Genomic DNA, 13,961 nt, shown 5'->3' on the forward strand with positions numbered 1-13,961 from the left:
GCACTGTAGTGCTCCTGTGCAGTGCTCCTGTGCAGTGCTCCTGTGCAGTGCTCCTGTGCAGTGCTCCTGTGCAGTGCTCCTGTGCAGTGCTCCTGTGCAGTGCTCCTGTGCAGTGCTCCTGTGCAGTGCTCCTGTGCAGTGCATCTCACTGACAGAGGCTGTTTGTGTATGTTCAGACCAGGTACCCTTGGCTTTAGCTTTCTGTTTTAAGAAATCCAGAGTCCCAAGTATTTTCTCTCATTCTTTCCCCCCCCCCACCCCCCCTCCCCAAAGGATTGCCAAGAAAATGCTTCTGGAAGAAATCAAAGCAAATCTATCTTCGGACGACGACGACGATGATGTGTCGTCTGACGAGGAACCGGATGATGGCAAAAAAGTGAGAGAGAGAGTTTCTGCAAAAGCTGGAGAGGAAGATGATGATGGTAGGAATAACATGCTTATATGTGTGATATACCGGAGATCATAGAAATGTTACCATGTCGGGGTCCCCTAAATCCACAACAAATGTTTTAATTCCTCAACAGAGGTTAAATAGCCTTTGTCGTATATTTCTAATAATAAAAGGTTAAGGTATGGTTTTTAAAGGCGCCGCTCACTTAGAACCATACTATTGCTGTGATGGATTTAATGGGTTGAATCTTGGTTCATTAAAAAAAAAAAAAATCAGTGTAAATGTTTCAAAGCCGTTTACTGTTTTTATTAGCTTATTTGGGGTTTAATGTTTATATTTCACCCCTCTAAATGTTAATGGCAGTAATGACCATTGTTTCCATTTTAATTGTAATATATAAACGTTTCCTCACTTATGGAACCAACTAGGACTATATGGTAAAACAAAAGGCAGGAGATCGGAGACATTTATAAAACATTTTTGAGATTGCTTAAATTCCTTTTTGAATTTTTTTTTAAAAATCTTCAAATATCAGTCCCCATATATTAACCCATTAAACCATCACATCTATTTGTTCATTTGTGGGCTGTACCTTTAAAACTCACGCACCACATTGCAGTGAGCCTAAAATAACTGCTCTAAAATGTCATCTTAATGCATCTTTTATATTCATTCTTATCAGACCGGATCAGAGTGACATCTGCGCTGCGGTTTCATCTTGCCATAGCATAAACCAATTGCTACATTCCTTCTGTTTCACTTGACATTATGGATCCCCCCCCTTCAGATTAAAATGATCAAAAAGCAGTTTATTTAATAAATGGTATTTCAAAGATATCCAACATCTTGTTTTTGTATTAAAAACTTCCACTGAGTCAAAGTGTAGACTTGTGGGTAAAGGCACAATTTAATATGTTTTGCATTGTGGATAAACATTTGTTAATAAAAAAAAAAAAATCACTTTTAAATGATTGCACAGAAGAATCGCACCCATATAATCTAGTTTAATAACTACAAATGAGTTGCATATTCCTTTTTCATCAGCTAAGGAAGAGGAAGATAGTTCAGACTCTGATTCGGACTCTGAAGCGGCAAAGAAACCAAGATACAGACACCGCTTGCTGCGGCACAAGCTGAGCATGAGCGACGCGGAGTCCGGGGAGGAGAAAAAGAAAAAAGACTCCAAATCCAAAAACTCAAAGGACGGGAAACGGCGACTCCGAAGAAAAGGTTTGTAATTTGTTTTGCACCTTTTCCTCAAGTTCAGTGAGCACTGTAGTTTCCGGTTTCTTTATAACAGGGGTAGCCATCGCTGGTCATCAAGGGCCACCAACAGGTCAGGCTTTCAGGATATCCCTGCTTCCGCACTGTGACTCAATCTGAGCCACTGATCGAGCCACCTGTGCGGAAGCAGGGATATCCTGAAAGCCTGACCTGTTGGTGGCCCTTGGCGACTGGAGTTGCCCACCCCTGCATTATAATTTTATGAGCCAAATGGCTGTCATAGGCCTTTAAAAGGTCAATGCATTCTGGGACCAAAGTGCACTTATGGCAATACCATAGTTATGGGAAGGATTCTTTCATTGTTTTTTGTTACATTGTTAAACATGCTGAGATTTGTAAGGGGTTTATATGTTCCCTCGCTTTCTCCCTTTTTGTCCGATGTCATTATAATCTCATCACTGTTTCAACAAGTTTGCATGGTCAAACCCCCCCCGCTATTTCCCTTATATTTATTACTCTCTTATAAGGACAGGTGGGGTAATGAAAACATGTGTGAAATTACATGTGTAATACATTTCCCGAGACAATAGCCAAATATTTGATTTTAGTGTGGTTGGATATCTTTAAGGAAGTCAGTTAAATAGTTTTACAAATGTGTTTTTTTGGGGTCTGGGTATCTTTGGTTTGGAGCTTGATTATAGTTGTAGTAGAATGATGACATCTGTTCGAGTTTACCCACGGTTATTGGTAGCGTCACAATGTTCTTATGTTACAGGCAGCGGTCCGATGTACTCTTACAGATTGTTCTTGCCCTTTTGTATGTTTCAGTGAGCAGTGATGAGTCCGATTCTGACTTTGAGGAATCCGGAGTTAGTGAAGAAGTCAGTGAAAGTGATTCAGACGGCCAGCGCCCCAGGACAAGGTTTGGATTTTTTTTTTTTTGTAATAACCCCTTAATGGTCACTGCATTCCCCTCCCCCAGACTAACCCTTTAATTGCTGAAAAGACGTCAATACTGTATCAGAGTGCCCCCAGTATCCCGGCACTTGGCCACGTGATTGCTTGGTGTAGCGATCACCTAGTTGTGGTCTGGCTCCCCCTCCTCTCTCCCCTTCGCCCTCCCCCCGACCCCCCCCAATGAACATGAACGAAAGTGGGGGGTGCGCCCTTTTTTGTCACCACCATGATTAACACACTCACGTGTCGAAAACAAGCATTTAATGCGTGCTGGGTACATCATGGGATTAAAGCACTGTTATATTGCTTGAACCCCCCCACCCCCCATATGTAATAATTGTAGCCATATGTACTTTTTAGTTATCTTCTAAATTGTCGGACAGCTAATACTTGGCACTTTCAATTAACCTCTCTCCTGTCCCATGTCTCGAACAGTCTCTCTATAATCTCTTCCTGGATGTCTCATTGTTACCTGAAGCTTAACATTTTCAAAAACATAAATTCATATTCTTTCCCCCTTCTACTGGCACTGTTACACCAGCACTCTCCCTCACTGTCAATAATACCACAATCTCCTCAAGCCCGCTGCCTAGGGGGCACCTTTTACTCTGATCTCTCGTTCATTCCTCACAATCTGTCTCTCACAAAGTCCTGTCGTCTCCACCTGTGAGATATCGCCATGATACGCCCTTTCTCCCTCATGATGCAACTAAAATCCTAATCCACTCAGTCCTGTCCCGCCACGAACTACTGCAACCTTCTTAGTGGGCATTCCCCATGTCCGCCTCTCAACTCCAATCCATCCAAAACGCTGGGGCCAGACTCCTCTACCTCACTCACCGCTCCACTTCTGCTGCTCCTCTGCACATATCCCTACACTGGCTTCCCAGACTCCTCTACCTCACTCTCACCGCTCCACTTCTGCTGCTCCTCTGCACATATCCCTACACTGGCTTCCCAGACTCATCTACCTCACTCACCGCTCCACTTCTGCTGCTCCTCTGCACATATCCCTACACTGGCTTCCCAGACTCCTCTACCTCACTCACCGCTCCACTTCTGCTGCTCCTCTACACATATCCCTACACTGGCTTCCCATAGCCCCTAGAATTAAATGTAAAACCCTAGTAATTTACAAAGGTCTCGACGACACTCCCCCCTCCCCCCCCCCCTTTTTACATCTCAATCCTCATCCACAAATACATACCTATACTGCCCGTACGGTCTACCCACATCTGCCTTTCCTCCTACCTTATTACCTCCCGCCTGCAAGACTTCTCCCGTGCTGCCCCCACTCTGTGGAATTCCCTACCACTGACCATCAGACTCTCCCCCGGCATTTGGATGTTTAAAACTCGCCTATTCGCCATACCAACATTCAACTCCACACCAACCCCATTGGGCCCAGCGGTGTGGCTAAACCAATGTCCACCCTATGCAACGTCTCCTCTCCCCCCCCAAAAAAAACTTTAATGGCTTCAGCTGTCCGACTGGGCCATATTCTAACCTGAGCCACATCTTCTCCTCCTACAATAAGCAGCCACCTTCATTTCTTGTTTCAACATCGTCCCTCATTCCCTCTAGACTGTAAGCTCAAAGGATCAGGTCCCTCATTACCTCCCTGTATCTGTTTGTGCATGTTTGTCCTCCTGTATGTAACTGTTTATGTAATACACATAATAACTGTACCCCCGTTGTACTGCGCTGTGGAATATGTTGGTGCTTCACCAACGATAATAATGGGAAATAACAGGTGTCATTTTGTTACACCTCCAAAAATCAAACTGTAATATAAAGGAAAGACTTTCTGCAAAGCACAGAGAAGGGTTAAGGAAAGATCAGCTAAAAAAAGCCAACGTGTTTTATCTAGTTCTATTAAAGTGTGTAAATGTTTATTTTTGGGCAGTTATTTTGTATTTGGGGAAGATGCTCCGATTCCTGCAGATTAGCAAACGCAGCACTGATTGTATAACAACCTTCCCCGTGTAACTCTGTGCTTTAGGGCTGCAAAGAAAGAAGCAGAGGAGAGCCAACGCAGTTACAAGCAGAAGCAGAAGAAGAAACGAAGACGCATTAAAGTGCAGGAGGACTCCAGTGAAAGCAAGGTAGCCACTACTCCAGCGTCTTTAGTTTAAAGCAACGCCATCCTTGTTGGAGATACGTTTTAGTGGCGTATGGTAACATTGTAACCCCGCTATTTCTGAGCGTCAGGCTTGGAGTGTGAGCTCTTGAGGGCAGCAACTCCTTTTCCCAATGTTAACTTGTATGTTTGAAGTGGTTATTTTTATTGTCTCCTATTACTGTATTTTGTGTGTGGCTGCTGTGCAGCACTAAGTACATGGATGGCACTATGCAAATAAACACACACGTGCGAGATTAAGGAAAGGATTGAGAGGACGGGGGTTGTTGCCACTCCACATAGGTTGTGGTTCGGTGTAAAAGGTTGCTAGATCTGGTTTACTTTGGAATCTCTTGGGAAACCGTCTCTAAGGCCTCGTCCAGGGTGGTGCTTAGTGGGCGCGCGCGCTCACGCTGGACACGCTGCGACAATGTGCGCGGGCGCTTGGCGAGCAAGCAAAATTGATTTGCTGCTCGCAAGCGTGTCACGTGAGTGGTTCGCCCAATGAGGGCGAACCAGCTACATGATGTCGGGGCCGCAAGCGCACCTAGCCGGCCAAGAAAAGCACGGCCGAGCAGGGCGCAGCGCCTTGGTGCCAACGCACCCGTTCCCTACGTGGACGAGGCCTTAGGTATTCATGTAACAGCAATACAACAATGGATCAGCACTCCGAAATAGAAAAAGTAGAAAAAACTTGGTCCTTGTGGTATAATACAGCAGGAGGCTTGTTTAATGCTGGTATCTTCTACGCAGCATGCAGCCAAGTAAAAGAATAGATGAACAACACATTCTTCAGAGACACCGATATGAATAGCTAAAATAGGGACTTCATGGACCGTTGACCCGTTCCTCAGACTTGCAAGCTGTCCTTAAATTCTCTTTGACCCTTATGACTGACAGAAAATTTGCTATAATTAAAAAATAAATAAATAAAAAATATGTATGTATATGCATGTATATGTGTGCCTTAAGAAAGGTCCCACTGGGGGACCGAAACGTCGGTTTGTGTCTTTTTCAATTCAAAAACTTGTGATCAAACTTACCAGATTGCGGTCTCCTGATCTCGTGCTTCAAACTGTATCGTATGGTTTATATATCTATATATCTATATATGTTTTAAAGTTACAATTAGTTTGGTTTTCTGTCCTACTCTATATCAGTTTGGAATGGACCCTTTTTAAGGGAACTGACACTGTAAACTGCAACGATGTGTAAAAAAATAAACGACTTAAAGTGCTGCATATTCCGGTCATCTGATGCTTCCTCTTTGAAACAGAGTAATTCGGACGATTCGGGTGAGGACGATGACTCTGATTCCAAATCGCCAGGGAAGGGCAGGAAGAAGATCCGAAGGATCCTCAAAGTGGACAAGCTTCGAACAGAAACGCAGAATGCTCTAAAAGTGGAGGAGGAGAGAAGGAGACGAATCGCTGAAAGAGAGCGAGAACGAGAGAAGCTAAGAGAGGTAGAAGTACAAACGGTCACTGCGGTCCTCTATGCAGTGCCTTTTAAAGGCATCTTTACTATACACTTGGCTACGGTCTTACCGTTCACTCTCAGGTAGAAGAGCCCCTGACCGTTTCAGGCTGATTCTAAAGTGTAATGAATCTTAGTTTCAATATTATATAGGGTAATAAGCCCCAAACTGGAGCGGCACAAACAGGTCATGTTGTATTTCTCTTTCCATATAGGTTTGACATATTGTTATTTACGGTATAAATATCCATTTATAAGCAAGTTATGCTGGGATCTGTTCTCTTCCCCCCCCCCCCCCCCTTTGGTCAGATAATTAAAAAAAAAAAGGAAAATCATCTCAGGAAGACAATCTTGTTGATCAGTTGCAAGTATAAATAAATATAACATGGGAACCTGCAATCATTTAATATGGGATGGAATATAATTTTAATAAGAATTAGGCGCTAATGATTTATTTAAATTTTTTTAAAACACCGTCTGGTTTTAGGTGATTATAGTGGAAGATGCTTCGCCGGTGAAATGTCCAATAACCACGAAACTAGTGCTGGATGAAGATGAAGAGACAAAGGAACCTTTGGTACAGGTTCACAGAAACATGGTTACAAAGCTGAAACCTCATCAGGTAGACGGTAAGGATTGCGAAAATGGCACATGGAATAATAACCTATCACAGAATGATGTATGTATTGGAAAAGTGCACGCGTGGGCCTGGTAATCCATCCGTTATGTCTGTAATGTGGTCGGGATGGGTTCACTGAGAGGGCCTAGAAACGGTCTATATGTACCTTGCAATACTGGAGGTGAGGCAGGGACTCCCTGTTTCTAAATCTTGCCAGCAGTTAGAGAAATTAATCTCGAGTATCAGTGCATTAAAGTTCAGGGACTAACGATAACATGAGATATATGATAAACATCTAATTGAAGAATGGACAGGTATAATAACAACCAGTGAGTTAATGAAACACTCTTTGATAAAGGGCTATTTTCAGCCAGAAACGCATCAGAGTAACGTTTTTTACCTCCATGATGTTCCACTAATAAAAGTTTATTTTTAATCGCTACTGCTGCTTGGCCCCAGATTTTTGGACTTGCTGTGCTCCATTTTTCCTCATTGAATTTTTCCCTCTCTAAATCTTCCATTGCGACCCCTCACACAGACCCTTAGGCTAGGTCCCCAGTGGTGACGGCGGCTTGTGTGCCGCACACCAATCACTCACCTCAATAGTGGCAGACCGCAGTGCCCAGCAGGGGATACAACACGATTGTGTTCCTGTGCGGTGGCGCCGTCACGTGGTGTGCCGGGAGCCAATACGAGGGCAGATACCTTGGACCAATGGGAGCGCAGCTACTGTTGACCAATGGCAGAGTAGAATTTTCAAAAAATTGAGTTTCTCCCGGTCACAGACGGCAGTTGATGCTATAAGCGTGCAGGTCACATCTTGGGAAAGGTGACAAGTCAGAGGATAAGAGATGTAATGCATCTCTTCATTCTCGATGTCAGAACTGACCGTGTCACTCCTCACATCCGTTCCAGTGATCACCGCTACAGTGTATATATGTTTTCTGCAGCAATGTATAAAAAAAAAATGTCGGGAAGAGAACTTGCCTGATCTTAACTCCTTCTGTGCTGAAAGGGTCTGTAAGACATATTGGGTAAAATCGCTACACTGATCTTCTGTGAGATTATTTCCAGTGCCTGTACACACCTTACTGATGGCTAATTCAAGTGAATAGACTGTAAGGATTCTTGCAGTGGTGTGAAGATTGTGTGCGCGGTTTTAAGCTGTGCACGCGCCGCCAGGATGCCAGGCGCGCATGCAGCAGCCTCCACAAGGGACTTAGCCATACCCAATGTGCTGTGAAGCTGCATCCGCAAGCAGGAGAAAATTTGAGTCTAATTCATTTGTATAGAGCCACGGAAGTGGCTGCACATATCGAACAGGGCCTTTAATTTAAGAACTGCATGGCCATCATAGGATGCCTTAAGTGCTCGCCTAAAGTCCCACCATCTTCCTCCAGGTGTTCAGTTTATGTGGGATTGCTGCTGTGAATCTCTGAAGAAAATCAAGAAAGATCCTGGTTCTGGCTGCATTTTGGCCCATTGTATGGGTCTCGGGAAAACCTTGCAGGTAAGTTTACAATTTAAACATACACAATCTTAGCAAACGCAATACCCAGACCCACAATATTATGTTTATTTGTGTCAACTGGAGTGCTCCTGGAAAAGGGACCACGTATACTGCAATAAAACAAAGCCTCAGTGCACGTCCAATATGGCAAATTACTGGGTATATTACTATGTTTTTTTTCTATGGGTCATTTAGTTGAATCTTTTGGCTGAAACATTTCAAGCCTGCAACTACGTCACGGTAACCCATCTCAGCAGGTTCCTACACTACCTATTGTATATGATGTCTTATGTATTTCTTCCACTGGAAAGAGAAATGATGGAATAAAACAATCATATGCCAACAGTAGGTGATGCGTGACATGTATGCGGTGTCTAAGGGGTTAATATGTAGGACCACTACATAGAAAAACGTATGTAGTAACGTACTAGATAATTTGTCAGGTTGGATGTGCATTGGGGATTTAAGTTATTCTGTACTTTCGCTTATAAATATGTTGCAATGTAGCTGCTGAGACTTGTGATATAGTGCTTATTGCTCTAAATATATTGTTCTTTGTTCCAACCACTGTAGAAATAATGTATACTTCAGTATAAATATTGGCGCAATATTGTGTCCAGTTAACTATGCATCCATATAATTGTTTTTCCTTCTCACTCGGCCTCCCACCTGGTAATAATAGCTGCGCATTTGATAGTCGAGACGCAACACCATTTAAAAAAAAATTCTTCATTTTACAGATCCAATTCCAACTGTGGGATCTGTGACGTGGCAAATTTTATCCACGGATTGGCTTTCCTCCCGCATGTTAAAAGCATAAACCTGCAAGGAGTTTGCATTACATTGCATATTGTGTAATTTAGCTTGCAGTTAACATGCTAGGCCAATGCCTAACACTTGGAACACATTTGCTGGCTAAACCTCCCCCTTTGAGCTTGTCTAGTCTGTATTTATTTTAGGCCACATCCAGTATTTTGAGCCTAGATTTTTATGATAATTGTTTCCCCCTGAAGGGTGTACTTGCCGACCAAAACTAGACATAACAATGACTTAGTCTAAAATAATACTCTGTTCTCTATTATATATGTGCTTACCATTAGGCAAATACACTTTATTCATTAACATACCATTTATAACCACGAAATGCAAGTTAACGGGTTAATTCTATTAGAACAAGTTTATCCTTCACCATTCTCCGACTAATAATGGGAGTTAGCCGTCCTTTTCTATAATCTGCCAAATATTTAACGCCTCCGTGTTAGCTGCTAATATTGAGTGCGACTACTCTGATTTTCGGTTGACTTGTAAAACCTCAATTCAGATTGTTTGCCCTATAAATGCTTGAATACAGAAAAAAGTTGCATACTTCCCAAAGCTAAAAAGAGCTCTATATAGAAGTGCCGTTTACAGTTGAGAGAGGAAGCAACAGATCACTTCCCCACACTCCTATCGACATTTCTTCTCTCCTTCCCGCCACTTACGCATGTTACACAAACACAATTATTTAACCACCTTTCCCAACAACCCGTACACCCCTCAATAAAACCAACCCCCACAAATCCTCTTGACACTTCCTCTCTCCCTCCTTCTCCCTTTACTGCTGGAGATATCTCCTAATCCTGGGCCCAGCCATGTACACACTTGCTCTTGCCGACGCCTGCTGCCTCCTTCCTCCCTGATAATGGTGTTAACCTATCTAATTTAATACCAGACAACCATAAAACTTGCCTCTTAAAAGAAGGATTTCCTTTCCTATTGTCTGACTTTTGCTGTGCTTCTTGTATTATAATTCCCTGTTCTGTATTGTCTTTGTAAAGCGCAGAGTACCCTTTCGTGCTATAAATAAAGCTATACATATCAAAATAAACTTCCAGGGGTGCTGCTCTTGCCACGTTAATAAGCGGTGACTATTAATGGCGCCTCGGTGGGGAAAAAAGCATGTGATTATATGTAAAATGCGATTTCTAAAAACAATTAACATTGGCCTTTTATCAAGATTGGACAAAGAACCGACGAAGAATATTACCAATGCTGGGTTTATTAGAATCTTGACTGACAGAAATGCTTCTGTAACAGTCACGGATTGAGAATTATTTTACAGAAAATTTATTTTTCACTGAATCTATTGAAAACAAGTTAAAACAAAGCTCTCAAGTACTGAATGAGATGCATCCTTGGCTTCTCTTGTCTGTTTTTAAAGTGTTTTTTGTTAATGTGTGTTTTAGGTGGTGACTTTTCTTCATACCCTTCTGTTGTGTGACAAGATGAACTTCAGCACGGCCCTTGTGGTGTGTCCTTTGAACACTGTCCTGAACTGGGTCACAGAGTTCGAAAAGTGGCAAGAGGGCATGGAAGATGACGAGAGTCTAGAGGTTTGCCAAATATTTTTACTTCTGACAAATAGCTTCATTCATTGTGACTTCTAAAATATCTGCTACAGCTTCGGAAATCCCCAAACCACTTTTTTAATAATGATTACAGTTTGTCCAATCGTCAGTCCACACTCAACTTATATTATCAACCTACCTACTGCATTGTGTTGGGACTCTATTAAATGTTTAGTGTGTGTATCTATCTCTCTAGATCTATCCACACACCATCACACACCATCACAATCCATTGTACACATGGAGATTTTCTGAAATGCTTTAAACAAAATAACTTGTTCACATCACATTCAATGTGGCTTTTGAATGAATATCAATGCAGATCAGGCTTCCAATTCCATCAATTAAATCCCACGTTAAAGATAGCAGAATGTGTAATATGTCATTTTTTTGCTGTGCCATATATATGCCATTTTGAACATGAATTCAACATTTGACCAAAGTTGTACATAACTGGTACATATATATCAGGACAGCCTCTCCCCTTCCACATGTGAACGGAAACCCTTTCTGCTTGTCACCAGGTCATTGAACTTGCCACCGTGAAGCGCCCGCAGGAGCGGGGCCTCATGATGCAGCGATGGCACGACGAAGGCGGGGTTCTGATTATTGGCTATGAAATGTACCGGAACCTCACTCAAGGAAGAAATGTGAAGAGCAAGAAGTTGAAAGAAATCTACCAGAAGACTCTAGTTGATCCAGGTAAATTGTTAAATTGATAACCCTAACCGAATTAGCGTCTTCAACTCTTCAGTGCCAGGGGGCACTTGTACTTAATATAGTGACATTCCAATATCAAACGACATAACCATGCTACGGAATATATACCCGAAGCGCGGAAAGATGCCAGTTAGGCGCTGCTGCCCACTACTGGGGAGGACTGCACATTCTCTAGAAATGCCTTGACCAGGCCCTGTGTTGAATATGCCTTTGGAAGTTCAAATTGGACTCCATTTTTGCAGTCGCCTATGACGGCAAAGGAGTTATGTCCTCCGTTTTATATTTAGAATGTACCGTCGTATTTAAAACTATTTTCCTAGAAAGTTATTATTTGACCTGAAGTAGAACTTAACTTTTTTTATGGGTTTTCTTGTGGTGGGTTTTTATGCGGAGTCCTGACGTTGTGCGAAGTTGTCAGATAAAGCAGACACAACATACTGTTGTTGTCCAGTAGTTTCTGGCTGCGTTGGACACGGTTACATTGCAGCTGTGCTGTTATTTGGATCTGGTTATGGTTGTGAGTCAGAGCTGGCAATGAACCTGACTGCCAGTAAAAGGCAGTGGTGGAGTTTTCGCTTTGGCATTCTGCTGTGACCTTAAAGAGGGAAACAGTCACTGCTGGGAACCATTTTAATTAAAATGTGAGAAGTGACACACACACACACACACACCACACCACACCACACCACACCACACCACACACACACACACACACACACACACACACACACTAGTTTAGTGAAGATTGGGTATTGCTTTGCTATAGTTTACGTAGATTTGAAGAGTTTCAAACTGACAGATACTGTTAGTGTTGTTAAACTATTCACTGGAGTGTGTGCATGGGTCAGAGTCCCTGGTCTTGTGTCCGGTGATATTCCGATACCAGCTATAACATTCTGTGCTTGTCAACAAGCATAACAGGCAACCAATAAACAAACACACGCACACACACATACGCACGCACACATACGCACGCACACATACGCACGCACACATACGCACGCACATATACGCACGCACACATACGCACGCACACATATACGCACGCACACATATACGCGCGCACACATATACGCGCGCACACATATACGCGCGCACACATATACGCGCGCACACATATACGCGCGCACACATATACGCGCGCACACATATACGCGCGCACACATATACGCGCGCACAAATATACGCGCGCACACATATACGCGCGCACACATATACGCGCGCACACATATACGCGCGCACACATATACGCGCGCACACACATACGCGCGCACACACATACGCGCGCACACACATACGCGCGCACACACATACGCGCGCACACACATACGCACGCACACACATACGCACACACACACATACGCACACACACACATACGCACACACATACGCGCACACACACATACGCACACACACATACGCACACACACATACGCACACACACATACGCACACACACATACGCACACACACATACGCACACACACATACGCACACACACATACGCACACACACACACGCACACACACACACGCACACACACATACGCACACACACATACGCACACACACACACGCACACACACACACACACATACATACACACACATACACACACATACACACACATACACACACATACACATACACACACACACACATACACATACACATACACATACACATACACATACACATACACATACACATACACACACATACACACACACACATACACACACACACATACACACACACACACACATACACACACACACACTACTTTGTATTACAAATTATATTTGAATGAATCCGTACTGCATAGACATTCAAGCCAATTCCTGTCTCCACCACTGAATAGTGTAATCAACAGGTACAGGGTGTGGGCTAATGCCAGCTGCGGTCAGATTAAAAACTGCAAATGCCTCAGTGCCCCTGTAACAACATTTGCTGGGTAACGTGCATCTCCTCCTGCACTTCCTAATTGACTGACCTGAGCACCTCGCTGCTGGTTTGTGTTAGCCGTGTGTAACTGGCCTCGACTCCAGCCAGGGAAGGAACCTGGAGTTTGATTGCGCTTGCCTTTGATTTCTATCCCAGTAACTCGAGCATTATTTTTGCATCAGGTTTAACACAAGCCTGAAGGCTTTAGGGTTTAGGCTGCCACTGAGACCGTGCTGCACTGACCTCTGCTTCCTATCAGCTGGGGGTCACTAGAGGTAGTCCAAAGTATCTTTGTTTTACTACTTTGCACATCATAAAACAGGAAAATGCTTCCCTTCACCGGAACACTTGCTTCTGGGACTGTGTGAAGACACAGAGATCACAGCTTGATTCTCCTTAATTACTGTGCAGCGTAGAAGAGGTCCTGCATGCACTCTTGGATATCCGTATGTGGTCAGCAGCAGTTATCCGGTGCTAATTATGCAAATCTATTTGACATGAACGTTAGCAGCTGCTGTGGGGGAAACATCCTTCAGAAAATTGGTTACAGTGTAGCTGTATAAATGTTGAAGGTGTAAATTTGCTGCACCCAACCTATACATCCCATATGGATCTT

At 43.3% G+C, this 13,961-nt stretch overlaps 1 protein-coding gene across 3 annotated transcripts in view; it reads left to right on the forward strand.

Moving 5' to 3' along the window:
* The window catches only part of ATRX (ATRX chromatin remodeler), a 76,668-nt gene that overhangs the window by 27,884 nt on the left and 34,823 nt on the right, over positions 1-13,961 (forward strand). For all 3 annotated transcript variants that reach the window (XM_075573496.1, XM_075573497.1, XM_075573498.1), the window contains 9 exons: positions 274-422; positions 1,436-1,621; positions 2,444-2,537; positions 4,575-4,677; positions 5,968-6,156; positions 6,655-6,796; positions 8,187-8,296; positions 10,522-10,668; positions 11,208-11,385. In XM_075573496.1, coding sequence (XP_075429611.1) covers positions 274-422; positions 1,436-1,621; positions 2,444-2,537; positions 4,575-4,677; positions 5,968-6,156; positions 6,655-6,796; positions 8,187-8,296; positions 10,522-10,668; positions 11,208-11,385 — 1,298 coding nt within the window. The remainder of the gene's footprint in view (positions 1-273; positions 423-1,435; positions 1,622-2,443; positions 2,538-4,574; positions 4,678-5,967; positions 6,157-6,654; positions 6,797-8,186; positions 8,297-10,521; positions 10,669-11,207; positions 11,386-13,961) is intronic.

The sequence above is a fragment of the Ascaphus truei genome, chromosome 16 (assembly GCF_040206685.1).
Source record: "Ascaphus truei isolate aAscTru1 chromosome 16, aAscTru1.hap1, whole genome shotgun sequence".
NCBI lineage: Eukaryota > Metazoa > Chordata > Amphibia > Anura > Ascaphidae > Ascaphus > Ascaphus truei.